Source organism: Dichomitus squalens (assembly GCF_000275845.1).
Source record: "Dichomitus squalens LYAD-421 SS1 unplaced genomic scaffold DICSQscaffold_6, whole genome shotgun sequence".
NCBI classification, from domain to species: domain Eukaryota; kingdom Fungi; phylum Basidiomycota; class Agaricomycetes; order Polyporales; family Polyporaceae; genus Dichomitus; species Dichomitus squalens.
The window spans coordinates 1018567-1045581 of NW_006766888.1; the positions used below are offsets into that span (position 1 = coordinate 1018567).

General features: G+C 57.8%; 7 protein-coding genes across 7 annotated transcripts; 5 read left to right on the forward strand and 2 right to left on the reverse strand.

Moving 5' to 3' along the window:
• Positions 1-239: 239 nt before the first annotated feature.
• DICSQDRAFT_160354 (acyl-CoA synthetase) lies at positions 240-3186 on the forward strand (the record flags this gene model as incomplete). Its single annotated transcript, XM_007363510.1, has 12 exons — positions 240-631; positions 685-769; positions 1056-1393; positions 1459-1565; positions 1629-1658; positions 1724-1931; positions 2004-2101; positions 2172-2181; positions 2238-2518; positions 2584-2624; positions 2682-2867; positions 2973-3186. The coding sequence occupies 12 exons, from the start codon at positions 240-242 to the stop codon at positions 3126-3128; spliced, it is 1932 nt and encodes a 643-aa protein (XP_007363572.1). The 3' UTR covers positions 3129-3186.
• A 552-nt stretch (positions 3187-3738) lies between these two features.
• On the forward strand, positions 3739-5201 carry DICSQDRAFT_54950 (GroES-like protein; the record flags this gene model as incomplete). Its single annotated transcript, XM_007363511.1, has 7 exons — positions 3739-3777; positions 3838-3904; positions 3967-4034; positions 4125-4226; positions 4308-4892; positions 4967-5050; positions 5112-5201. 7 exons carry the CDS (start codon positions 3739-3741, stop codon positions 5199-5201), a joined length of 1035 nt encoding a protein of 344 aa, XP_007363573.1.
• A 399-nt stretch (positions 5202-5600) lies between these two features.
• Positions 5601-7775, reverse strand: DICSQDRAFT_145332 (uncharacterized protein; the record flags this gene model as incomplete). Its single annotated transcript, XM_007363512.1, has 10 exons — positions 5601-5641; positions 5721-5910; positions 6140-6307; positions 6366-6417; positions 6471-6515; positions 6581-6635; positions 6692-6717; positions 6769-7185; positions 7284-7396; positions 7503-7775. 10 exons carry the CDS (start codon positions 7773-7775, stop codon positions 5601-5603), a joined length of 1380 nt encoding a protein of 459 aa, XP_007363574.1.
• Positions 7776-8153: 378 nt separating this feature from the next.
• Positions 8154-11946, forward strand: DICSQDRAFT_82328 (DnaJ-domain-containing protein). The gene is made up of 14 exons (XM_007363513.1): positions 8154-8294; positions 8353-8507; positions 8569-8590; positions 8648-8667; positions 8730-8788; positions 8851-9072; positions 9129-9272; positions 9331-9914; positions 9966-10121; positions 10178-10305; positions 10368-10504; positions 10876-11005; positions 11150-11750; positions 11809-11946. The coding sequence occupies exons 1-13, from the start codon at positions 8230-8232 to the stop codon at positions 11164-11166; spliced, it is 1839 nt and encodes a 612-aa protein (XP_007363575.1). The 5' UTR covers positions 8154-8229; the 3' UTR covers positions 11167-11750; positions 11809-11946.
• Positions 11947-15420: 3474 nt separating this feature from the next.
• DICSQDRAFT_153679 (uncharacterized protein) lies at positions 15421-18219 on the forward strand. Its single transcript, XM_007363514.1, has 6 exons — positions 15421-15638; positions 15697-15774; positions 15839-15878; positions 15936-16018; positions 16092-16219; positions 16275-18219. The coding sequence occupies exons 1-6, from the start codon at positions 15451-15453 to the stop codon at positions 17105-17107; spliced, it is 1350 nt and encodes a 449-aa protein (XP_007363576.1). The 5' UTR covers positions 15421-15450; the 3' UTR covers positions 17108-18219.
• Positions 18220-20916: 2697 nt separating this feature from the next.
• DICSQDRAFT_82334 (DNA glycosylase) lies at positions 20917-24353 on the reverse strand. The gene is made up of 8 exons (XM_007363515.1): positions 23802-24353; positions 23664-23740; positions 23590-23611; positions 23310-23525; positions 22775-23074; positions 22448-22694; positions 21684-22269; positions 20917-21537 (listed from the first exon to the last, which is right to left on the reverse strand). The coding sequence occupies exons 1-8, from the start codon at positions 24159-24161 to the stop codon at positions 21453-21455; spliced, it is 1893 nt and encodes a 630-aa protein (XP_007363577.1). The 5' UTR covers positions 24162-24353; the 3' UTR covers positions 20917-21452.
• A 220-nt stretch (positions 24354-24573) lies between these two features.
• DICSQDRAFT_101973 (SURF4-domain-containing protein) lies at positions 24574-26168 on the forward strand (the record flags this gene model as incomplete). Its single annotated transcript, XM_007363516.1, has 7 exons — positions 24574-24865; positions 24921-24975; positions 25034-25275; positions 25334-25576; positions 25631-25653; positions 25712-25753; positions 25804-26168. Coding segments are annotated over 7 exons (935 nt in total), but the record flags the coding sequence as incomplete, so codon positions are not given.
• Positions 26169-27015: the final 847 nt, after the last annotated feature.

A 27015-nucleotide genomic window follows, 5' to 3' on the forward strand; every position in this document is an offset into this window, starting at 1 on the left:
CGTAAGTAGAGCCTCATGGAAAGTCATCCACTTTACAACTCTCCCATCCGAACCCAGGCCGTCCGATCACGATGCCACGGTTGCCTGCGTGTCCGGGCACGGTCCGCCGTGGGCGCTACCCCGCATCCAGAGTCTGGGGTAGCAGCCACCGTTAAGAATGCCGTCGTGACCTCGTCCGTCCCCTCGATCCCCCGTTGTATACCACAGGATTCAGGTGCTGATTGACAGGCTCAACGACGATGCACAGAGCTTCGGCGAGCGCACGCACACGCCCCGCGCTGCGGCGTCTCTCAACTGCACCCCTGTCTGGCAGCTCTCCGTCGAGGTCTCGTCCCCTGCTGGCGCGCTCGGAAGTCGCGGGGCCGACACACACGCCGCTGGTCGAGAAGACGTTGCCGGTGTACTTCCGGGACGACGTTCTGCGCGTGCACGGCTCGCGCCCCGCCCTGATCGCGCGGAAGGAGCAGCCCCGGCCGTTCGGGGGCCCGCGCGGGCGGAACCTCGGGGACGCGTCGCACCTCGCATGGGACTTTGGGGAGTTCGATCGGCACATACAGGCCCTTGCGCGGGGCCTGTTGAGCATGGGCGTGAAGAAGGGAGATCGGGTGGGGGTGATCATGGGGAACAACAGGTGCGTGGCGGGTGTCGAGCTGTTGTCGACGGCTGATGGATGTTGCGGAACAGTGCGTATGCGTGTTTGCAGTGGGCGTGTGCGAGCATAGGTGCCATACTTGTTACGCTGAACCCGGCCTATCGGCTGCCTGAGCTGGTGAGTGCATGACCGTATCTGTCTTTCAGGGATGCAAGTATATTCTACTGCCCACAAGAGAACGCGACTTAGGCGCCGAAACGCCGCAACGTCCCCGTCGCAAACATATTTTCCTATGGGTCTCGCTGAAGGCGTGCGCCACAATATAGGACCTGAATGAATTTCCAACATCTGCCCTAAATCCTCTTCGGGCCTTCTCTATATACACTTCACCCTGCCCCTCGCCTGAACCACGGTAGCACAGGTCGAGGAAGAGCCATGTCACTGACGGCCTGAAACCCCGCAGGTGAACACCCTGAGCCTGGTCGGCGCGTCCCACCTCTTCGTCGTCCCGAGCGTCCGCACGTCCGCGTACGTCCGCATGCTCCGCGACGCGTTCCCCGCGCTCGCGAACTCGCACCCGGGGGACATCCAGGAGCCCGCGCTGCCCGCGCTGAAGAGCCTCGTCGTCGTCGACAACACGGGGGACATCGCCCGGTTCCGGCAGGAGATCGACGGGGTCCGGCCGGCGGTCGACCTCCGCGAGGTGCTCGTCTGGCGGGAGGACGGGGCGGAGCGGAGGGCGGTCGAGGAGCTCACGGCGGGCCTGGACAGGGAGGACGTCACAAACATGCAGTTCACCAGGTCTCGTCGACGCGTGCTCCGCTTTCTTTCTGGACGTGCTTATGCTGACGGCTCGGTCGGTGCAGCGGGACGACCGGGGCGCCCAAGGCGGTCGCTCTGACACACCGGAACCTGCTGAACAATGGCATCGACATCGGTCGTTGTATGCGTCTGACGGAGAAGGACGTCGTTTGTATGTTGCTACGGTCGCTCGGTTTTGGTGGATGGCACTAACGGCCGCATCTTGCTATTGCAGGCAACGCCCCGCCGCTGTTCCATTGCTTTGATAAGTCACCCTCAACTGGCTTTTCCATATGGTTCACCCTGGCTGACTGTACATGACGTCTATACGCCTTGTCCTAGGGAACCTCGCGGCGTGGACTCACGGGGCATGCATTGTATACCCCTCCGAGACATATGACCCACCATCGATCGTCGACGCCGTCACCGAGGAACGCTGCACTGCGCTGCATGGCGTCCCGACCCACTTCCTCGGGGTCCTGACGGAGGTGCAGAGGAGGCTAGACGAGGGCAAGACGGTCGACGTTCGGAACCTCCGGTACGCGCATTACATCGCAGTTTGTGACCGGACGATTGCGTGAACACTGACTGCTCGCCGTGCCGCCGGCAGGACGGGCATCGCGGCAGGATCTCCGGTGCCGACAGACCTAATGAAGCAGCTCATCGAGAAGCTGAACCTGACGGAGCTGACTGTCGCGTACGGCATGAGTGAGTGCGCGCTCCCGCCACACTTCTCTCCTTCTTGCGAGCCGGCTCTGACCCTTCTTGCATCTTCTAGCGGAGACGAGGTGGGGCAGCCCTCGGCACTGGCTTCTAGTGCGGCCAACTGACGAGCCGTCCCCAGCCCGGTGACGTTCCAGAGCACGACGGACGACCCAGTGATTAAGCGCATCGAGACCGTGGGCAGGGTCATGCCGCACGTGCGGGCGAAGCTCGTCGATCCCGACGGGCAGGTCGTGCCCGTCGGCAAGCCCGGGGAGCTGCTCACCGCCGGGTACCCGCTGCAGAAGGGGTACTGGAACGACCAGGAGCAGACGGACCGCGTCATGAAGCGGGACGCTGAGGGCACCCTGTGGATGCACACGGGCGACGAGGGGATCATGGACGAGGAGGGCTATCTCCGCAGTAAGTTGCGGTTCCGAGTTGACGTGGGACGCGACTAGAGGCTGACGCGCGTGGGGGGTGGACAGTCGTTGGCAGGATCAAGGACATCATCATTCGAGGGGGCGAAGTGAGTGCGCGTCGTACTGTTTCACCTGCGGATCTCTAATCGTCTGCCGGATGCCAGAACCTCTTCCCGGTACAGATCGAGAACGTGCTCACGGCACATCCGGAGATTCGTGAAGCTGCGGTGGTCGCGGTGCCTGACGCGAAATACGGCGAGGTCGTCGGAGCGTGGATCGTCAGGGAGGGGAGCTCGGGCATCTCGAAGGAGCAGGTGAGGCGCGTCGTCGCGGAGGGCATGAACCCGCAGGTGCGTCGTATCTTGGACGGTGGCCGGTATCGTCGTGCGCTCATTTCGATGCTCTCTGTGCCTGTCCCGGCTGCTCGCGTCTTTGTGTGTCGGATGCGCGATCAGAATGCGCCGGCGTGGGTATGGTTCGTGGGCGAAGACGGAACGCCCGAGGAGCTGCCGAAGACGGCGAGCGGGAAGGTGCAGAAGCACATCCTGCGGGGCTGGTCGAAGGAGCTGGCGGGGAAGGGCATTGGCGCGGTCGGGCGGGCCTCGTCGTGAGGTCGGTAGCAGCTGTCGCGAAGCGTACGTGGATCTATCCCGCTTGGCTTGGAGAGGAAGAAGAAACGGGAAGAGGAGGCGGTGCTTGTATCATATTCATATCTTGTATACAGTATGCGATGACGTCGACACGGCGCATGTGGTCGGAGGCGGAGGATTCGGGATTCTTTGAGGGTGAGCGCGGCGATGGACGAGATCTTCTATGTCGCCAAACGGGGGTCCTGATAACAGCCCGGATGACGCACCCGTCGCGCGCACTCCCAGCCAAAACTCGTGGCCACCTCCCGGAACGGAAGGAACGCGTTCAGTCACAGGTCACGGGTGTGTCGCGCGCAGCCCCGTTTAGGGAAGAGGACGCTCGGTAGCCACGCGGGGGACGCGAGCCGGGCTGCCGACAGGGGTCCTATGATGTCACGGCCCGGAGAACAGAGAGCGACAAACGACTGGCAAGGCTGTCCTCAAATTCTCTCCGTCCAGTGGCGCTCTTCACGCACAGATAAAGATCAGCCACGTCCCACATTCCGTCCCCATCTGCGCAAGCAAGCAACTCTCACCGCTACTCCCACCATCGCCCGTGTCGTCCTCGCCAGCCCACTCCCCGTCGCCCAGCATGCCCGAAGGAACAATGAAGGCGTTGTACTACAGCGCAGTACGTCTTCGTATCTCTTCCCACGTGCCATCGTCCCCTCTAACCCCTACCGTCCTCCAGCCCCAGAAATTCGAGATAAAGGAGGTGCCCATCCCCAAGTGTGGCGATGACGATCTCCTCCTCAAGGGTATTGTACCAGTCCCTCGCCGCCTTCACGCACCTCGGAGCGCTCAGTCTGATCGCATATAGTCACCCTCTGCGGTGTCTGCGGCACGGACGCCCACATTCATGACGGAGAATTTATCGCCAAGTTCCCTGTACGTGATTGCGGTTGCTATCTGCACCCATGCGATGCAACGGGTGCAGTCGAATGCAGCAAGCTCGCTTACGTCTACGCCTATACGTAGCTCATTCCGGGCCACGAAGCGATCGGCCGTGTTGTCGAGAAGGGCAAGAACGTGAAGAACTTCGAGATCGGCGACCGCGTCGTCGCAGACGTTGGTATCTCCGTAAGTCCGCTCTCGCAAACTCCCGACTAACATCGGCGTCTTGGCGCACGCATATACTCACGTCGATCTCCTCGTACTCAGTGCGACAACTGCTTCTACTGCAGGCGCGGCAACGCCGTTCTATGCGAGAACTTCGACGCGCGGGGCGTCACCCTCGATGGAGGCTTCGCAGAATACATCGTCTACCACCAGCGCAAGTGCTACGTGATCAAAAACATCTCCGATGAGGAGGCCACCCTTCTCGAGCCCGCGGCATGTGCTCTGCACGGCCTCGACAAGCTCAACCCACCAGTCGGCATCGAGGTCCTCCTCCTTGGTGCCGGCCCCACTGGCCTCATCCTCGCGCAGCTCCTCAAGCTCAATGGCGCGCACCGCGTCGTCGTTGCGGCGAACAAGGGCATCAAGATGGACATCGCGAAGCAGCTCAATGCTGCCGACGAGTACATCGAGCTCGACCGCCAGAACCCCGGCCCGCAGTGGGAGCAGCTGAAGAAGGACAACCCGTACGGTTTCGACGTCGTCGTCGAGGCCACGGGCGTCGAGAAGCTCGCGAACGAGTCGATCAACTACGTCCGCCGAGGAGGCACGATCATGATCTACGGCGTGTACGAGAACAAGGCGTTGGTCCACTGGCCGCCCTCGAAGATCTTCGGAGACGAGATAAGGGTGCGTACATGCGTCCTCGTGGAATTTGTAGCTTCTGGGGGCGTGAAACAAGCTCAACTGTGTCCTGCGTGTAGGTCATTGGTTCCTTCTCGCAAGCATACTGCTTCCCGCGTGCGGTTGCCTACCTGGATAGCGGGAAGGTCAACGTGAAGGGCATGGTACGTTGCGCTCACGTTTATCTCGGTCGAGACTGTCGCTCATCTGGACCTTCATACGTAGGTCACGGACATCTTCAACCTCGACGACTACCAGGCTGCGCTCGACAAGATGAGCAGCCGTAGCGCGCTCAAGATCGCCATTAAGCCTTGAACCTCGAAATATTGACTCATATGTGTAGATTCGCATAGTGTACGTTCACCAGGAGCATAAGCGCATTGTATCAATATCCGCTTCCCCATCGATTGGCGAGAATGCATATACCCCTGCAGATGATGTCGAACAGCTTTGGAGTCGATCGAAGGGTTGAGGTCGACTGAGTTTTATAGCAACTAGCCATACACTAGGTTCCATAAGAAGTCCTTGACGCAAAGCGTGGGTCCGAACAGGCAGTGTATGTATTGGTATACAGAGGTATGAACGTGTGAAAGGGACCGATCGCATTCCGTGGAGCCTGTGCCTCAGGCCAACAAGCCCGTATTACGGCGGTGGACCCGCAGTCAAGAAACGTGGCCGGGGCCCAGTGCTGGGAAGACGGTCGCAGCCGATCTTCTACGAGAACAGGTCGACAAGGATGGTGATTATGCCCAGGACTGCGGAGGGGGAGCGGGAGAAGGGGTTCATGTATCATCAGTCAGGCTCGCGGACCGGCAGCGCGGACAGGCAACGCACCGATCTCGACCGCGATGAGCGCGATGACGATCTGCTCGAGGCGCTCGGCATGGCGCGAGGTGACGGTCTCCTTGAGGAGCTGGAGCATGTCCTGGAGGACCTCGACGCGCGCGTTGAGCAGGTCGATGCGCTGCGGGATCTCGAGGTAGGACCGGGCGGCGTCGTAGAGCGGCTGGAGGTCCGGGTACGTCTGTTGCCGGCGGCGTTAGCGTTCTGGTGCACGAGGTGTGATCGGGAACAAGGGGGAGGGGAGGGGGGTGGAGAGGCCCAAGAGAGTTTGGGGTTGGGCGCACGCGTGCGTCTGTTGGAACAAGAGCAAGATAAACGTACCCAAAAGACTTCCTGGAAGGCGTCGGGAGGCCACGCGTGTGAGAGGCTACCATAAGGGGTATTCAGAAAGACCGTGGCTGGCCACGCACCGGTGAGTCGAGCACTGAGCCGACAGAGTTGATGTTGGTGCGGAGCAGGAAGAGCTCCCCGATCTTACGCATGATCTCCTTGTGGTTCATGTCGATCTTGCCCGTCTCGCTGATGATCTCTGGGATGTCCTTCGTGTCCTCTATCGTCGCTGATATCAGGTTCTCGAACTGGGTCGGCGCTGTCAGACGAGGTTTTGGACCTCCAAACTCCGAGATGAAGGCCTACCAGGGATATCTTCACGGACTGTGCGAGCGCGTGTGACAGTGAGAGCTTCGTCCTGTTACGAAACACATGAGGTACAATCGTGCAGGAGCGATGAGCCGGACTGACATGTAACTCGAGCCTTTCCGTAATGTTATAACATCGTTGTAGATCCTGGACCACGATTTGCATCAGCGGATTGAGTTCTGCGAGAACAGATCGCACGGTGAACCACTTGCCGACTGTAGCTCGCGTAATAGAAGTTGAGGTCCTCCATCTCAACGTCTTGCGGCGCTACAAGTTTGCTCGTCTCTTTCATTTTGACATTCCTTGACAGGGTCGAGACGTACCTAGCCGCTCGACTTCAAATCGCTTTCTACGGTGAGTTAGCGAAGATGCATGAGGTAGCGTAGAGCAAGACGCTCACAGTGACGAGAGGAATCTCTTCTCCTGTGCTTCTGTCATGCCCCAGATCACGACCGTGCCGTACTCGAAGATGAATATCTCCGCCTCTGTAGGCGTTTCAGCGAACTTGCTCCGTTTCCTGCCCTTGTCATTAGCGTGCTCAGACGCCTCTGCGTCCAACTGCCCTTGTGCCCCGGTCCCTGACTGCCCAGGCGCGAGCTCGGGGACGCCGAGAAGGTCCCCCGTTCTGCTCTGGTGGTGGGAAGACGGGGTTTGGAAGTGCACACGCGTGTGGGTGCCAGACTGGGCAGAGGGCTGCGCGGAAGGGGGTTCGTAGACGTATGGGGTGTAGATCACGTCGACGATGATTCGAGGGTTGGTGTGGTACGAGCCCCGTCGCGCGTTGAAGAACTTCATAAGCTCCGGGAAGCGGTAAGAGCTGTCCAGACCGCGTCATGGATACACGCATCAGCGTTTCCATCGCAGGGCGCCGGTTAGGCATGCGGATATAGCAATAGGTTCGTAAGAGGAACGTACCTTGCAGTCGCATAAGCGGTAACCCTTGGGAGAGACTTCGCCTTCTTCTTCGTGAGGCGAATTGCGTCCCTGCGCGCCGTCCCGGCGGGTATGAGGTCGATTTGGTTGTACACCTATGTCGTAAATATAACATGCCACGAGAGGGCGAAGATGGTCACGCGGTCAGAGTCGAGACTGGACGAAAGCTCCATGCGTCGAAAAGGAAGTACCACGACGTACCTCAGCGTCGTCCGGCTCGTCCTCCTCGTCCGCCTCTTCATCTTCGCTGTCCGCGAGGGTTCCCGAGCCTTCGCCAGTTTCGTCCACCTTAACTCTTGGAGGAGCTGACGGCTGTACGACCTTGTCCTTTTCGAGGACCGGTTCGGCGTGCTCTGGCAGGACTTTCAGCTTCCCTGCAACCTTGGTAGATCGGTTGGCGCCGCGCGCTTTGCCCTCTCCAGAGCCTGCTGATGCCAGCGGCGGCGTCTTAGAGGTCGCTTGGCTTGAGGACATTGCCGATGTCTTTGCAGAGTGTGTCGCTGTTGTCAAGGCCGGAGACTGTCCAGACGGGTTGTCTGCGCACGGTGGCGGACGGAGAGAGTGGGAGGCTCCCGCGTCCCGGTGAGCCGGGTATGATCTCATACACAAAGCCAACAAAAGCCCTCGGCGTTTACGCGCACTATGGCCCGTAGCACGCGTTCTTATCGTGACAACGTCCGGAGTTATAATGCCGACTATCCTCCTTCATTAGGAAGGTAAGAAACACGTTCTAGTCGGCTTTATTACCACATTACGTCTCAACCCTTCCTCGCGGCCTAGGCCCGGACTGGGCGTCAACAGCTCAGGTCGCTCTTGGACTCGTCCATCCTCGTTGCTTCTTGCTTGCTTCTTCCACGACCCCGGCTTTGAATGTACGACTGCTAAACCCAGGCTCTCAGAAGGGCACTGGAGGTTTCTTCGGTGACAAATGCCAGGCAACGTGGATGGTTCCATAGATGCGGGACTACCTCCCGACGACCAGGAACACTTCTAGTGAATACAACAATACCACAGTATGCGCCACAATGCTCTAATTGACGTCTTGGGACAGCTCCGTCCTCAATCTTCCCAAGACTGCTTCCGATCAGGAGATTCGCGAACGCTACAGGCAGCTATCAATTGTATTCCATCCGGACAAGCAGGTCGACGAACGTCGTAAAGAAGCAGCTACACAACGTTTTCTTGAGGTGCAGAAGGCGTATGAAGGTACGTATTCAATACACGACTACAGTTGGTTGCGTGTTCTCGGCCCACAACCTATTTTCAGTCCTGTCCGACCCAGTCACGCGGTACGCACATCGTTCCTAACGCGTACACCCCTCCGACTCGTGCTCACCCCGATGAAGGCGTGCATATGACATTCTAGGTCTGCCTTCCCAGCCATGCCCGTCATCTGTAGTTAGACAGGCTGACGCTCGGCCAGTGCAGGCCCGGAAGGCTTGCAGCTCCTCCAATCCGCGGATTTCAAGCACGTCGCAGAAGAGGAAGTAAGCTGCGCACGTCCCTCTGCGAATAACGCCGCTTCTGACGTAAAAATACTCGGTGATAGTTTGAAGACGCGCTGCGGCGGCAGCAGCGCGAGCAGGCAAGACTGCGCGTTGAGCAAGCTGTGCATCCCAGGGGTAACATCACGATTGGGTTCGACGCGTCGTCTTTGTTCGACGATGAATATGAAGCTGCAGACGGCTCGCTGGTGTCGCCGTGGCAGAACTTCCTCTTCGCACTACATGACGTGAGGAAGAACAAGTTTTCCGTGAGGCACCGCATCCAGGCAGGTCTTGCGATCCTTCGTAGTGTCTTCGAGAGCTCTGATGGTCGGTCGTGTAGACAGAAGTCAGCAAAAAGACATGGCTGGTGCTGGCTAGTCGAGTCACACTCGGGTCTGGGTCGGGCAACCGGCCAGGTGGATATGTTGGGTCAACCATGATGGGAACCGTACGGCATCACTTTTCCCCTCGTCTGGATTTTGAGGTTCGCGTCCTTCTCCTGCTAACGGTTGGCTCCGGCTCAACTTCTGCATACCTGACAGGCAACGACGAGCCTTCTGTCCGTTTCCGGCCTCATTCTGAAGAGCACATATCGAACGGACGACTACGTCGTCACATGCCAGTCTGAATTGAGCTCTGCTTTCATCGCCCAACCCTTCAGGCCTAGGAGGGACGGACCGCTGCTGCTACCACCCCTGAGCATATCAGTGTTCCGGCGTTTGTTTCCGAAATCCCCCACGCAGGGTATGCTGGAAGCTTCTATCTCCCCTGCAGGCCCCAGAATTGCCATCGGTGTGACGTCCTCGGCTTTTCACGACAGTTCGCCTGATCGAGTAATCGACGACGAGCCATCAGACACGGAGTCACCCTTCCGTGCGCCATCTTCGTCGGGCCTCGCGCTCTATTCCAGCGACTGGCAAATCGGCTTCGACCTTGCAGGTCTTGGCTCTGGTTTGAACGGTCGTTGCGGCATAACATTGCTGGAACTTGGCGTGACGTTACAGACGGTGCTGCGTCTTGGTTTCGCTGGCTTCACATGGTTAGCTGGTGGCGACTGGCGCGGTAACAACGCTGCTATAGGAGTAAACGTCAGTGTCAATTCTGACGGGGTTGTCGTTCGTGTGGAGTACGTACAGATTCGTTCCGCGTGTTCCCGTCAAGTCTAACAGACGTACAGCGCGACGTACCACGGCCAGACTTTAACCCTACCTATAATTCTCTCCCACGAACACAACCAGAGCGTGGGCCTCTGGGCCGCCGTACTGCCATCTACCGTAATGGCTCTGGTCTATTACTTCAGGTTACGGCCGCGATATCGCAAGCAGAGGCTAACGTTTGTGTCACATCGTCCTCTCGTACGGCGTGCCATAACTCCTATGCTTTGTCTAGGTATCTGCAACAAGCGCGCCAACAGCTGCGTGAAGAAAAGTCGGACTTGCTTCGTCAGTGGCAAGAAACAATACTCCTTCTGCAGGACACTGCGAGTAGGCATATGCGCGCCGAGGAAGCATGTGACGGTAAATACTGGATTACCCTCCAGGCAGAACATCAGTTCAAATTTACTGATTTCTCGTAATAGGTTTAGTCATACTCGACGCGCGCTATGGTCCATCAGAGCGGGACGAAGGAATCGAAGGTCTTCATGTGGATGTCACTATCCCCGTGCGGGCTTTGGTGAATTCGAGCCAGCTCTACATCCCCGGGAAACGAAGCAAGGTGCGTTGCGTGAGTTCTCAATGTCTTTATTCTATGTAGAGTGGGGCCCGTGTTCCCAGCCATCTTATTCCTCTCGATAAGGTGGTCGTTGTTTTTGATGCCCGATCTCCCGAGGTCCGGATGTTTTTCATCTACTTGACCATGGCACGCGGCGGCCGTATGACGCTGGTCAGTCGAGCAAGCTCCGGGCTTTGTCTGCCAGCTGTCAACTGTAATCTTGTGTCGTAGGACAGCAAGGACCCACCTGTGTGCGTGGGTACCCGGCATGGCCGATACCTTGCCGTTGCGTCGAAGAGTATTTTTCATCATTTCGAACCGGGCCGACCGACATGTGTGTCTCGCTTATGCGCGTTCTTCCCTCCTGTGTTTAGGCCGGCATTCCGGGGTTCTATGATCCAGTCGCAGGGGTGCCGAAGACGCTGCGCGTACGCTACAGATTCCGTGGCCGCGAGCATTACGCCGAAATCCCGGATTCTATGCCGGTCGTGCTCCCCTTGAAAGGTACGCTACGCTTCTCAACTCAGATGTGTGCCATGATCCTTCGTGGGGATGGACAGACGACTTCTCACAGTTTTCGGAGGCCCTATCGCTCGGAGCGCAACATAAGCCTACTTTTAGATGCTGATTTGCTTTTGTCTGCCGTAGATCACTTGGTGGAATGAATCACGAGGGGCGCGGTCTTTTAGGCGGCCCGTGCAGGATACCCTCGACGTGCCTTCTGCGATCACTCGCCCACCATGAGGACCTACACCCTTGCTCATCCGATCTTCGTCTTCGCCGTTCACGCCTTTACGACAACGAGCGTGGCTGTTACCAAGACACGCCTCTACTAACACCGTCCCTTGTCACCACTGTCCATCCAGTTAATGTATGAATGACGGCACCTCCAGCCGTAATCCGATCTCCACCGCTCTATCCAGCCCACTTCCACCGACATCAAAGACATCAGCGCGTGAAAGCATGCGCGCGCCAGTGCATTGGCAACGGAGGTATACTACGCAGTGACATAGTAGCTCACCTTGCCGACCTTCCCAGCTTTCTGTTCAGTTCGGTCCGCCCGGCCAACACAGTGCTGGCGTCTTGTCCTCTGTTGCTCCGCCTTCTACTAGCCGCCAGAGCTTGTCATCAAATGCATTTGAATGCATTTGCATCAGAGTCGGAGTATACGAAGGCGCCCAATTCCCATGCACGCAAGCATGCCCGGGAGCGCCTACCATAGCAGTCTTGGATGTACACTTTGCGTCATGTAATTCGAGCACCAAGATCACTCCACCCCATTGAATGCGGCTGACGACATTCAGCAGGGCCGGACCTCTCGAAGCGTCACGCAGACAGCCTAGAGGTGCTACGACAGGGCGCAGAACGCTGCAACGCCTGCTTCCCAGCGCCACGATTGTGAACGTGGGCCCCCCAGATAACTCTATGGAGTCGCATGAGCCGGTCTGGCCAGCGTATCCAGTTGTGCTCACTTTGGACGGTGTGACGCGCACCTTTTCGGGATCGGGACGGGTGGGGGTGAGGAGCCTGCCAGTGTATGCCCGGCGGGCAAAGTTCTGTCTTAGCGTCAGTGTTCGCGCATAAGGCAGATGCCGACGTCGTTCAGGCTATCATGTTTTCCCCGTTGCACTGACTGAAGCTTAATGTTTGAATGTCCGTTGACGGCCAGGCTTCGGGAAAGCCCTGTCCAGACGGTGCTAAGGCTGGCAATGCGATATGCTATCTTGCCACCCCGTCTCGGAGGGATTCGCAGTGCATGAGTGGAGGTGGACAAAAGAGAGGTTCGGACGGTTCTGTTGGTTTCCGCTGAATCATGCACATGGAGCTAGGCCCCTGAGATTTGGGTGTGCTGGTGCGCATAGAACGGTGAGAACGCTCTCCTGGGCAGGTTCTCAGCGGTGTTGTCTGGCATGAATGCGCCGGGCAGGCGGACCAGGAACGGGGAACGGGAGGCTCAGAATAAGATCATAACGTCAATCTCGTTCGCAGGAAAATATCTGGGGGCCGTTTACTGCAGCCACGCCTATCTTCACGCGCTACCAGTATACACCGTCTATAGCCTCCGCATCGCCCCCTGTGAGTTGGGAACGTCGATGATACACATTTTTTTTTGCTGAGCTTTGTAAACCTTGCAGCCTTCGATGTAATGGAGCGCACGAGCACGGTTTTGTGAAGCGGGACTTTGAAATCCGAAGTCGAGCTGCGGCGTTCGAGTTCTTCCACCACGTTATCGACGAATCCTCAGAAACGAACCCCTCCGAACGCGGTCGATGTCTACGATTGACGCGCATTCGTCTCGCTCTCTGGCGGCGGTGCCCATACAAATCTCCGACGAGCCCTTCGCGATCAGCCTCATGTGCCGGAGAGCGAGGGCGAAGGGCTGGCAGCAGCAGCGAGTCGCCGTCTGATTCACATAGCGAGACGTCCCGCTCTCAGGCCATAGGCGTTTGAGGGGCTGCGCCGCCTTCTTGTGCCGAATGCGCAAACTCTGAGATGCGAGGGGGCACCTTCTTCGACGGCGTGCTCTGGGTTGTTCGGAGCCTCCGCTTCCGTTGTGCCCAACGATGCGGTGGGGGTGCCCGGGACCCGCAGGCCGCATGAAGCTGGCACAGGCGATCGCGACGCGGGCCCGTCGGGCAAGTGTCTCGGAAGCTCGCGTCGTCCCACAGCACAACTATCGGGACCGCTGCCAGGCCAAGTCACGACTCATGAACCGCCGAGTCTGGGTCCCCGCGAACACGCGTACCCGACGGGGGGGACGCCGCACGATGCAGCCGAACGGCGGACATCGTCTGGGGAGGAAGGTGGGGAGAGCGCACGCAGCTGTCGTCGGACTGGCAAAAGCAAAGGATACCGAAAGATAGACGAGCGGGTGCGCATGTGGCCGTGGGCCGTGGCACCGTGTACGCGCGAGGTCGCCGTGCGTTGCAGGGGCAGCCTCCCAGGCTCGCTTGTCTTCTCCCGCGATGCTTTTGGCCTGCCCACGTCGGAAAGCGAGCGTGACCGCTGCCACGGAGCGCGGGCGGCCCTCGCCTGGCAGGTGGGACCCGGCATGCTGCTCCTCCGCCGTCGTCATTGGCTCCCAGGCGCAGTGCGAGGGGGGAGCCAATCGCTTGCTCGTCCGGTCGCCTCAGCGGAATAAGCGTGCAGGTCGCAATAGGACGTGGTACGTGATCTGGCACACGCGATCACAGGTGATCACCGACTGGCGAGAACCTGCATTGAACGACGCCAGAACCCCATGTCCACGTCGGCTTTCTGGGCCAGGAGGCTTCTGGTGTCCGCCTGCGGCCCCAGGGGCCGCGCATTGTCCAGGCTCACGCCTGGCGCCAAGTCCAGGGCTCAGGACCGGTGGTCTGAATGCCGCGATAAGTGATAGAAACGGTGCGCAGAAGGCCACGGTGCCATTTGCGCCCCCAATCCGAGTGATCGCAAGGGTGTCTTGACGATGATTCGCCGTTTTGAGCAGCGCGGGCGCGCTTGTGCTCTCACAGTTGGAGCAGGAGCATGACCGCCGTGGGCAGACGCGGCAAAGGTTCCGGATGCGAATGGTGGCGTAGCGAGGTTCTGATTGCTCTCGTGGACCGTGTGGACATGCGTTCCCGACGCGTAGCCGTGTTAATGCTCGGCCACTCGGCGGCCTTGGGGGCTGGCGGGCGAAAGCGTACTTACGTCGGTTGCGAGTGGGTGGTGTTGCTTTGCTGACGGCACTGTGTGTGGTGGGCCGCGGAGAAGGAGGTCGCGGGAGGAGAGAAGAGGTGAATTGGGTGCCTGTGTGGTAAAGAGCATGTCGTCAAGATCACATAACGCACGCACTCGTCTTCGCCGGCGACGCACGGCCGGAGCAGGCGCCCGAGGAGGCGCCCGCGAAGTTGAAGAGCAGCGCGAGATGCCGGGTGCAGCTGATGAGGGAATCCCACGCTTCAATCTACGGATTAGAGTGGCGAGCTGTGTACGTACGACCCTGTTTTGGCTGCCATTCGCGGGAGCATTCCTAGCTCCAGGCGATTCCCTAATAAGTAGCTCCAGGCGACATCCTGTCACCGTCACGCTCCCACCCAGCGCAGATGTCTCTTTCTCAATCGGCGGAGCACTCCTTGCATGCGACATCCGTCGGACGACAACCGCGCCCGCCGGAGGGCGATCTACTACTCCCTGCGCACCCCGACCTGAAGATCTTCTGGCGGAATCGCTCCTGCTGCTTCTCGTGTTTCGTGCGGCATCCACAGCAGGTCATTTCGCGGCGCGCCCCCCTCCATGGCCTGGTGGTAGGAACACTCTCTGGCTTGGATCACTCACGCTTCGCGCTTCGTCCTCGGGCTTTCCTGCAGCGGCTATCATGCAACCATCAGCTGGGGCAGATTAATACGTCCATCGAGAGTTGCGGGTGTGAAGCGGATTCAATTGGCGCGGCTATCATGACGAGCGTAAGGCCAAGGCCCTCGCAGGCGCCCTGCACTGATAAACTTGGGTGGCGTTGTGATGTTCGGACGGGTGGGCATGGATGATGATGGAAACGGACAGGGGAGATGTGTCGGACGATGGCTGTTCGCCGGTACGAGACATGGATCAGCATGGTCGGGCGTGCGAGCTGGCTGGCGTTGGGTTGCGTCGATGGTCGCAACCGGCGGGCATCTGCCGCTGACGGTGCGATCTCCGAGCTGGGCGGCGGGAGGTGGGCGCGGAGTGGGGTGGGATGTGTAGGCAGGGATTCGAACCCCGATCTGCGGAGCGTGGAAGTCATGTGGGCGGCAAAGTTAATGTAAACTCAATCGGGGCTTCTCGAGATTCGGGGATCGCCTGCTTGATTTGGGCGGGGGCGAGGGGCAGATCTGGGATGAGCATCTCTCGCTCAGACTGGCTGCTGTAGGCGGAGGCCAATTTGGCGCGGCTGCTTAACCTTTCTCGAGACTCAAGGGCCCGTATCAGCGCTTCGCTGCCCATTATAAATGCCCTCTCCCCTCCCCGCCCCCTTCTGCTATCCACACATCACCCGCCCTCCATCCGCCATGCAGCAGCCCACACTCACCAATATCCGCATACGCTCCACCCGCGACGCCCTCCAGATATTCTACGCCGTCGCCCGCAACATCCTCCCCATGACCACCCGCAGGCTTGATGCGGAGGAGCGCAGAGCGTCAGTCCAAGTACTGCTATCCCAGAAACGTTCAGCCAGACTCATCCCTCTATTCCAGCATCACTTCGGGATGCGTTTACATTTGGGAAGAGCGCTGTGCGAACTCCGAGGCCACCGGCATGGGCATGGAACGATGGTGCGTCGGCTGGTGCAGTCCTCATGATATATGTTCCGCCTTTCCTCAGCTTCCACCATGTTAGGACGGACGGCATGGGCTGGGGACCGAGTCGTGTTCGAGACGTGAGCTTCCCACTCTTTCATGCTTTCGTAACTCCTCAGCTAATATGACTTTCGCAGGAATTTTTGTTCTACCACCAACGTGAAAATGAAGTACATGAAGACCCCAACAACCCCTCAGCGCGATGGGCGAACATGATGAGGTACGCATATATCTACTCGTCCTTTTCCACGCTGTCCATCTCACTCTTCTCCCCCTCTCGCTCGTTCTAGAAGACGAGATACCCGCAGCAATCTCCCCTTCTCCCGGCAGGACGCCGAACGTCTCATCAAGCAGACATACAGTGTGCACGTCTCCCTCCCGGAAGACCGACCTCGCGGCATCACTCGCAAATGGCACCTGAGTTCGTACCCCCTCGTTCCTGATTGTGGCGTACCGCACTCACCGGACACCCTCAGCCGCATATTTCAGCCAGACGACCCTAGATAGCCTCGGCACAATAGAATCCATCCCCGGCGTCGGTGATGTACAGGTTCCAGAAGGCTGGTTCAAGAGCGCACGCGCGAGCAAGATCAACAAGCGCACCGACCCGATGCCTGAGGACATCGGTGCCGCCACACACGAGCCATGGGGCGTTAACATGTCTCCGGCTGGGACCCATCCCTCCATGCAACCCTATGGACCTGACCTTCCGAAGTGGGCGAATGCGTCGCCACAGCCCTCTCACGCTCCACACCCCTCGTCGGGCGCATATATCTCCTCGCAGAACCCATATCCGACGCCTCGAAGCTCATATGAGTCCGTCGAGTACACAGCCCGACCGCTCTCTTCGCATCAGCCTCAGAACCAGTACCCTCCTTCGACAGCGGCGACCCCCTCTTATCCGCCCCCTCCACCAGGCCAGTTACCGACGCTCCATGATTCCGGCCTGGCCATGTATCGCGATCCTTCTCCATATACCCAATCCTCCTCCTCCTCTTCGGACCCTGGGACCTCTCCTCGGACGTTCTCGTCGCCACTCACCCCACCCTCGAATGCCTCGCTGCCCCTCTCGATCAAGAACGAGAAGAGCGCCGCTCCGAACGTACCGAAGCTGGTCCCACTTTCCTATCTGCAAGGCCTGCAGTCGCAAGGGCGTCAGCCGCGGGACCCAATGGACACCTTCTACCTACAGCGACTCTCGACGCAGGAGATGAAGGAGTCCAATCGCCATTCATGGGCGAGCTCTGTTTCGTACGACAGATTCGGCGAGGACGAGGCGAAGCCGGCACTCGTCAGCTCGCGGTGGTGATAAGACAGGTCGCAATCTCATGCCTGCCCATTGCCTTCCGTGCTTCAAAAGGGGGTGTACATTTCACCATTCCAGTCTCCGGTTCCATGAGTTTGTCTGGCCGTTGCATGGGCTTCTCGGTGATTGGCGTCCTCTCTGGACCTCATGATCAGCCTTGACCGTGGACGGCGAAGATAGTCACGGCGCCAGGAGGCGATCTGGGCCCAGGCCTCCAACGTGGAACCGGCATCTTGATCACGACATCCATCTGGACCTGCGTCAGTGCCAGCGTTCATGTCCACGCCCTCCCCTCTACCCCGGGTCCGCTTCGCTTCGCTGTGTCAGTGCAGATGGCGGCACGCTGCAGCGATGTATGCCCTCGTCACGTCCATCAGACCATTCATCATTCGCAGCCCCGCCTCTCGGCCGCGAGGCCACCCCATCTCAAATCCATCTGGGTTCGCACCCACATCCGCACTGCTTCTTGGGCATCCCTGGCGTCTCTTTTGATGTCGATGGCGTCGTTCGATGATGCCCGCCCGCTCTGTTGGAGATCCAGACATCCGTATGGACACAGGGACGTGTAGTTGTTGACCGTGTCATCGCCCCCTCGCGTACCGGCTTTTTCCCCCATCAGCTCGTCTTGCATCATGACGCATGCCCGTACGCCCCTTCACGCCCCGATTGTACGACCTCGTTGAAGATATACAAACGACGTTCCGCTCCGGACTATACCCCAAAACAATCATTGATTCCCACTCATCTTGCGTTCTGTGGTCCGTGTTCCGTACTCCATGTCGCCTCGTGTTATTCGGTTCTTGTTGTGCTTTGATCTCTTGTGGTTCTAATTGTCTCAGTGTGTCTCTGCTTCTCTCGCATCGCATCGACCGCCCATTCCACACGCATACAACCACTGTCTACGGGGAGCCGTCTATTTCCAGGGCTCTGTTCTCGTCGCAATCTCTCCATACTATCAGTCCGCAGACCGCTGCTTCCCGCTATCAATATGGATGCCCTCTCCCTTGCTGAGCAACGTTTCCTGCGCTATCCGGATATCGTATGTAATATAGACCCTGTACGCCTACAATACCTCGCCCATCTCCTACGAAGCACTGCGCTTGGGCATGTATTCCCCCACACCCATCTACTGCGTCGCTCGCACGCGAAGCAGGTCCAAATTTGATTCTGCGCTAGCCCATCAGGACATCTAGCGTTGGACACACGTCTGGATCTCCCATGTTCTGTACGAGCTGAACCTTCATGTGCTCGCTTAGTCGGCCTTGTTTCCTTAACTGTGCGCCTGCTGTTATCTGCGTCGTCATCCTGGCCGGCTTGGGAGACTGCGCTGCGTGTGTGTCTGTGAGACCGTGTCTCGGATGCGGGTGGGGCAGATAGCGCGTGAAAGTGCGTCCCCCGGACCCTAACGCCGCATCTGAAACCGGTGACATCTCAACGTTATGATTGACTCGGGTATGCGATTGTAGTATACGTTGCGCAGCGGACAGACAGCCTGGGGGTAGACAGATGCGTACGGTCCAAGAGAGGTTGACACGCCTGCACCGTGTCGACGCCCCGCGCGCCCCCTCGTCCTCCTCGTCCGACCCAAGCAAGCGCAAGCTGAGCAAGTCCCCCAGGCGTCCGCGCTGTCTGAGCCCCAATTACAGAGATTCAAGAACAAGGCAACAAAACCCGTTGGAACGCGCCTGCCATACTGGAACGTCCGCGGGCGACTGCGCAAAGCGCTTTGCAGCCGGAAGGATTTTGGAGTGCTTATATGATAAGTACTTCGGGCGACTCGCCAGCGTTCCCTCGATCGGGGTCCAGACGGGATCATCTGAATATTGTCTTCCCGGAATATCCTGAACGTACGTACCTGCGTACGTAACCACGCCACCGTGTATTAATATATGACAGTCCCAACGTCTCTCAGTCCAACAGTACTTACTAGTGTGTGTTGGTGGCTACTTATCGAGACCCGCGTCCGCTCATCGCACCCGGATCCATTTACGTGAGCTCTTCTCGAATTTCCATCCTTGAGTTTCATTAATGTATTCTGATATGCAGCGGGCCGGCGTGAACGATCAGATGTGAGCGAATCTGGCCAGGGAGCATCGGGAAGGATCTGAGACCACCCCGCTCCTGGACGTCTCTCGATCGCGCGCTCGAGCTTATGACCGGACACTCTAACGACGCCTCCGCCACCGGAGTTCTCAACGCTTGAGCCTGGCCTCTGCCCCATCTCTTCGGTTTGCAGCATACAAATCCAATGCCCAGCGACTCCAAGTGCGTCTGAGCGAGGAATAGCGGGGGGCGTTCGTATACACCCGATGACAGGTGCATACGCACGTTACTACATGTGGAATGGGACGGGAGGCGCCCGTCCATGTGCTGTTACGCCGCTGGGCATATCTCTGGGACCTGATTGCCACCTCTACGATGCGGCGGTCCTGGCTCCGCAAGTGTTCCCGAACCTCGAGCGCGTCGGCGAAGGCACCAATCAAGACTGTCCCGGACAAAGACCTCCGTTTCACGCGAAGGGAGTCCGTGTTGACAGCTGTGGAAACCCGACGTGTGCGATCGCCCAACGTTTCACTTGCAACGCCGCCCTAACATGAGGCTCGCATCTCCATCTGTCCTGGGGCCACTCTTCGGTCGCAAGATAGGACACCCAGCTTTGTAGGTCAATAGGTCTGTATTGGATATATGATTACAAAAGGAGATCATCCTCAAGCGATTCAAACGGAACACCGCTCTGATGAAGATGAACAAATTCAAGCTGATTAGCCCTCGTCCTAGGGGCGATAGTGCAGTATGTATGTACTACTGTCGGGTCTACTTGAGCCCTCGAAATATCGAGTACCTGAACCCTTGAAGTTGGTGGCTGGCGCATCGGAAGCAATTGTACCGCCGGCTGCACCATTTTCATCTAAAGACCCGGGGCGAGGAGCTAAGCCCGAGAAGTCCCTCCGGATTTTCACGGCTCATCATGCATCAGCACTCGTGCAGACGATGACGTCGCGGGCACGACCGAGGGTGCTTGTTGGCCGCTGGTGCCGACGCATTGTCACTGATCAAAAACCTGCCCAGACCGGCGAGCGGGCGCAGCGCGGCGGAAATCTCATAAAATCTGAGAGCGAAACCGGACGGGCGGCACCTCCAGTCGTGCCAGCCGCAATTAGCGGCGATGGGCGATAAACGATACACTATATCGACAGGCACGCGGCCCCGCTTGTCGGCTTCCGTCCGGGGCACCTGTCACCCTCCCGCGCGAGAAGCCTTCGTGGAGGGACGCGGGAAGGCTTCACGGTAAATCAGCTTTGATAGTGCCACCTTCATGATGAACCGGCATCGTCGCCATGAGGTTCTGGCTGGGGACGCAAGCAGTCCATTGCATATGTACGTGCTTTCGTGTCTGAAGTGCTTATGACACTTGCAAACCTACGCTTCGCTCCTGGTTCTATCTCAATTATAATATACAAGATCATCAACTTCAGCTTCTCGGTGGAATCATGCCGTTCCTTCGGCTCGGCTTAGAGGGCCCATCTCATTTACAATGCATAGTGCGGAGACAAGCGACGGTAAAGTTCAAATGCAGCAACTCGGCAGGCAAATGCACCATCACCCTGCAAGCTCGCTAGCACGAGGCTTCCGGAATGTCGAACTCCACCGAATCTGCCAGTGCCGCATTTGGAGGAATAGAAGCATGAGTAATGGGAGACGAGCTGACCTGATGATGCGGTCGGAGACAAGTTGCTGTGATGGACATGACGAGCTGGGAGCCATCCCCGCCAACCGCATGCAGATACTAGATTCCTTCCTGGCGTTTCCTATTCAGACGCCTTCTACGAAGACATGCTGACTTTAAAGGATAGATTGGCGAGACCCGTGCATCTAGCGAAGCTCATGAGTTGATAACCCGCTGGAGGCCTGGGGATTCTGACGACCCTACAAACGGGAAAGCTGCAACATCCATTCACAAGCCTCACACTCACGTCCGTCAGAGCCTCGTGGTACAGTGAGTATGTGGGTTGTGCGCATGACGTGCTGTCAAAAGCAGGGCGACAATTGTATCTGAGGCATCAGGCGTTGCGTTTAGACTTTTGCCAACCGTCATCGGCTAGAGGGCTTCCCGGACCATCGGAGCGCTATGTACTCAGAAAGGGTATACGAACTACGGTGGCATGCGGACACCCCTGCTTTCCTCTTTCTCCAGGTATGCGACAAGAATGCGATAGCGGTGGGAGAATCACACGGGCCTGGAATTCGGTGACTCGTACCCGTGCACAAGCATCTGGACCTCGTCCCCTCTGGCGCTGCCCCCCTGCGATGGCATCCCAAAGTGCATAGGACGAGCGAAGGGCATTGGTCATGAGTCATCATCGGTGCCGCCAACGCTCGCCTCCCAGAGCGCGCGTACTTGTCGCCAGATCTTGAGGACACCTGTGCCGATGCTGTAGAACGTACGAGAGGGCAACAAATTGCCCGCGTCGCGAGGAGGAAGAGAATCCATCAGCATGACGGGAACCAGGGTAGGCGTTAGGAAGGGGAAAAGGAATGGAACGGTACGCGGAAGCAGCGGACAGTGAATGACACGTACTTCGCATCGGCTACGGCGTCCAACAGAACCCACTGCGTTGTTTGCCCGGACGGCGGCGGTAGGCCATTCGGAGACGCACCTGGCCCTTGGGGTTGGGGCTCGGGTGGGGAGGTCGCTATCGTGCGATTCTTCCGCGAGGACCTGCCTTTAGACGTCTTGGGGAAGGCGGGGCCTGCAAGCTCGGGTTCCGGAACGAGCGGCGGAGGTTCGTCGCTTGAGCCACCCTCAAGCACGACCCATTGGACCCGGTACGTCTTCCTGATATGAGAAAATATGTGCAGCACGTCACCCGCTGGCACTATCTTTACCACACGTGGGCCACTCTCCGCGCCTTTGCTGGTGGCAACATTGGAACCTGCCGCAGTTAGCTTAGGCTTGGGTCGTGACCTACGATAGGCCTGGCTCTGTCTCCCTCGTTCTTCCTCCGATTCCCTGTCTGAGCCATGGGGCGGGCGTGAGGAACGTGGGGGCGGGGAGACGAGAAGCGCGGATAGGAGCTTGTCCGCTATCTTAGTTTGCGCGGAAGGCGGCGTGGTCACGGGAACGTTTGAACTGGTGGGAAATTCTTGGAGGCCGGCGAGAAGTCCTGGAGGGGTCACGAAACAAGAGTTCAGCATTCAGCCTCGCTGACGCGCTTCGGCTCAGAACGGACGCCGTCTCAGGGAAGACGTAGGAGAACTTTGTCAAGGCGCTTGCGTGCGTATTGCGCGGGCCATGCGCATTCGCCTCTCATTCTCCGAGGCGGCTACCTGAACTCGACTCACCTCCTCCTGGACGGCGGACCAGCAGGAACCAGCGCTCTTGGGCAGTTGCGGTTGCGCCTTTCCTCCATTCGATAACGTTCACTATATCCAACTCTTCCCTGGCCTTCTTCTTCTCGACCTTCATGGGGTATGCTGTCACCAGGCTCCCGTCAGGGAGGGGCTCGCATAACTTGCAAAACTCCTCGATGTCTGGGACGGGTGCAAGGTCCGCAGAGGAACTCGCGGATGTCCCCCCATACTGCGTATCCTACAAATCGGAGCTCAAGGTAAGTTTTGCATTTCATGACGTGCACAATCCCGCGTGTGACGGAGTGTTTGAACACGTACCTTGCAGACGGGCTCGTCTTCTGAGCCGTTCGCATTCCCGCGGAGATGTTGCAAGCGCTTTGAGGCTGCGGCATAAGCGCCACAGGCGCGCTGCAACGGACACGTGTCGCAGGACGGGTCGCGTACCTTGCAGACAGTTGATCCAAGTTCTATCAGTGCTTGGTTGAGATCACCAGGGCGGTCGGCATCCTTGACGAGGACGGCTGCGCCGGCCCATAGAACATCAAGAGTTTGCTTCGCCTTCGGCGGTGCGTGGAGCGCCAGTATGCGGCTGAGAAGTCGATGAACATTCCCATCAAGCTTGTAGGACAGCGTCAGTACCAGTATCACCGCAGAACTTTGTTGCTGGACAAAATCAAAACTGCATCATGCTTCTCATAGCGGTACAAAGGTAGACCGCATGAAGCTGATGCAGACCCTTGTGAGATGCGACGCAGGATTGCCGCCAGAATACAAGCGACTCGCGCCATTGTAGCCTACCTGCAAAGGCCTTCTCCGATGTCCAACACGACTTTGTTGAGAATAAGGTACGCACCACTGGAACACGTTCGTTGTAGGCGATGGAACATATTGCCCCCGCGCTATATCGACCGATACCAGGGATTGTCTTCTCCATCTCTTCGGCATTGTCAGGCAGGCGGCCTTTGAAGTCTTGAACGGCCTTTTGGGCGCCGCTGAGCAGGCGAGCCGCCCGTGAATAGTAACCGAGCCCTTTCCAAATGCTATTCACAGCGTCTATGTTCGATGCCGCCTGAAGGATGAATGTGAACACGGGGCTGGTTGACATGCGATCATGACTCGGATCTGTTACGCACTAAATCTCTTATAGTAGGAAACCTGTATAAAGCCTCTCAGTCAGGATACAAAAAGGACACCGCTCAAAACGCACTTCTCCATCCACTTATTGTAGTACGGTATGACTGTGGCCACTTGCGTTTGCTGTAGCATGATCTCTGACACCCACACCTAACAAATGTAAGACTAGCTGTCAAGGTCAGATTGAGATGCGTGTCAGGAGATAGCGCACCTCATAGGCTCGTTGAGCTTTCTGTTCCGCATCCCATGAATGTTCGAACGGTTTTCGCCATGGCATGCCCCGAGACGCGTGTACGCCCTCATACCATTCCAAGAGAGCCTCGCGAAGGGGTGCTGCGTGTGCGATAACGTGCAGAGACACACGGTGCGGACGTGTATGGGGAATCTCAGATGACTCAACGACCTCGGCTTCGGGCAAATATTCTGCATCCGAAGCATCGCGTTTCCTGCCCGCCCCCTTGGACTTGGTCTGTCTCTTTGCTGGTTTCCTCCCCATGACTGCGTTTCTCCTTTGCTTGATAGGCTCAAACGACGAGTCATCATCTGACTCGATCTTGCGTTTCCTGGCCATAGGGGGACTCGTACGTCGGCGGGTATTGGCGGATGGTCGGAATGGGTGGCGATAAGACTTTGCAATATGAACCGCGTCTCGCGCGTGGACGCGTTCTGACACGCGCGCCAAAACAAGTCACGTGCGGCCGTATGGCCACGTCGGGCGCTCTCTTCCGAATCCCCCGATATGCGACAAGATATTATGAGTAGCTCAAAACAAAAGTTTGCAGCTGGAGGCGATGAGTGAGGCTGATACCGCTCAAGGTGGTCGTTGGCGAGGACGGTTTCAGCGGGCTGATGAGATGATGTGGTGATGGGAAGGGCAACGCAGCGACAGATCCACGTTCCCACGGGTATTGGCCACGTCGCCGTCGGCGCACGCCCAACACTCTCCTTCTCCACTCATCGTCTTCCTCTCTTTCTTCACCCCGCCATGTCCGCCCGCATCAACATCGCCCGCCCGGCCTCTGGAGGCTACAGTCCTGACCCACACGGTTTTGCCAACTCAAGACCCTCTGCCGGCTACAGAGCCGCGAATCCCGATGACCCCGTAGAGAAGATCCGGGCATTCGCGAGCCAGGTCGAGGACTACTCTGAAATATACTCCCAGCCTCTCAAACCGCACCTCCCGACCATTGGACGGTTTCTGATTGTTGGTACGTTCTTGGAGGACTCGCTGCGTATCATCACGCAATGGGGCGACCAGCTTTGGTACCTCCAAAGGTGAGTATGAACGTGACATGATGTCCGCGCATTTATCAGAACACCCGCAACGCAGACACCGTCATTTTCCATGGGGCATTTCCCATATCTTCCTGATCCTCAACGTCATCGTGCGTATGCAGTATCGTCCAAGTAGGAAGCTGAATGCGAGCTGTGCTCCCCTTGCAGACTATGCTTGTTGGTTCGGGAGCCGTGATCACGAAAAGATACACTGAATACGCGGTTGGCGGCCTTCTTGGTGTCGTCATCATCCAAGCATTGGGTTATGGCCTGATTTTCGACCTCAACTTTTTCCTCCGTAACCTGAGTGTCATCGGTGGTCTGTTGATGGTCTTCAGCGATTCGATGTACTCGCGCAAGAAGCTCTTTGCTGGCCTCCCCACACTGTCAGAGAATGACCGCAAGAAATAGTGAGTGTCGACCTTGACTTGTGGCAAACGCAGACACGTGACCTTCCGATGACACCAGCTTCTTGCTCGCGGGCCGCGTTCTCCTCATCTTCCTGTTCATCGGGTTCATCCTCCGTGGACAGTGGAGCATTGCCCGGTTCTTTGTCTCCATCATCGGTCTTGTGGCATGCATTATGGTTGCTGTCGGCTTCAAGGCGAAGTGGTCCGCGGCGTTCCTGGTCGTGACCTTGAGTATCTTCAACGTTTTCATCAACAACTGGTGGAGCGTCCACTCCGCCCACCCGCAACGCGACTTCCTTAAGTAAGCTTCTTACACTACATGGTGCTTGGTTGTGTATATTAATTTACCGTATAGGTATGACTTTTTCCAGACGCTATGTTCGTATAAATCTATGAGCACTTCGTATCAGCCGCTCACCATGCTGAATACCTCTAGCTATCGTTGGTGGCCTTATTCTCCTCGTCAACATGGGCCCCGGTAAGTGCGCTTGGTCGTGAAGACCTTCCCCATGCTCATCTTTCATTCAGGTGGTCTGTCAGTGGACGAGAAGAAGAAGACCTACTAGGCGTCTACCGGCGTCAGAGTGGTGCGGTGCGCTGTCTGCAGAGGCGCGCATCCCTCAATATGGGACAAGTGTACCCACCGTGGCACATGGAAGGACCAGGGTATGGTGGGGCAGCTGGTTTCTCTTGTATCTTTCGCAAAAACAAGGCATGGCGGGGACCGTTCTCCGATATGATTAATTTAGCTCTACCTTGCTGCCGACATAGGCTACCCAGCGGTATGATCACCCCATGACCAGGACATGCACGCAAGCTCCGATCGTAATGTTAGAACATTAAGCATGAGCCTCGTGAGTGGTGCTAGTGGCTGAGGGATCTCGGAGATGAATAGATCGTCGTAATTTTCCTGAACAACATGCTTATGGTTTGATCTATACAACAAAGGGCGCGTGAACTACAGATGCAATGGTGGTGGGAGGGAATGCATGTTCACTAATGCGGGCGGGAGCGGAACTACCTTGAGACCGTGTTTCGTACGTACACCCGTTCCGAGGCGCCTAAATTCTCTGCACCGGAGAACGCCACTAGTTCGCGCATACTGACTACTGAATGCGGCCTCCTTGTTGTTCCCTCGCAGCGGTGTGGATGGTGATGGCGGTCATGATCCATTGCGGCGGATTCGCACTGTAATAGAGACGTGCGCGCTTGCTCTTCGTAACACCGGAAAGATATTCCTTGGTTCTGGACTTTCAGATAGACTGAATTTGGGGAGGACGAATAGACTGGAGAAGTTTGCGGGTAACCTGCACTGGGCGTTACGTACCGGTACCGTACAGCTTAAACGCTCCCGAGTGAGCAGCCGTCCTAGCTGGGTGTTTTCTTCCTTCTTCCTTTGCCCCTGCATACCCGAGCCTCCGCAATCCTGGGCCGGGAGCCGTAGCTCTCGAGCCAGGAGATTTGGAAGCATCAAATGGAGGCCTAGGAGGCCGCAACTCTCTTCACAGACGTCTGTTTCCGTGTACGTGCGAGTACTTTCGTGCACGCGCACCCACCCACTGGACATGCGTGAGAAGAGGTGGCTAGGTCGGTGTGGGCCGTCGTGTGTGTAAATTTCCCTTCTCGAATTCTCCAGACGTCGTCGGGCTTTGGGAGATAAAGCGCAGCGGGGGACGTACTGAGCTCAGCACTAGAGCCGCGCTTTTCGAGGGTGAAGACGAGGTCTGGGGCTGCCGTAAG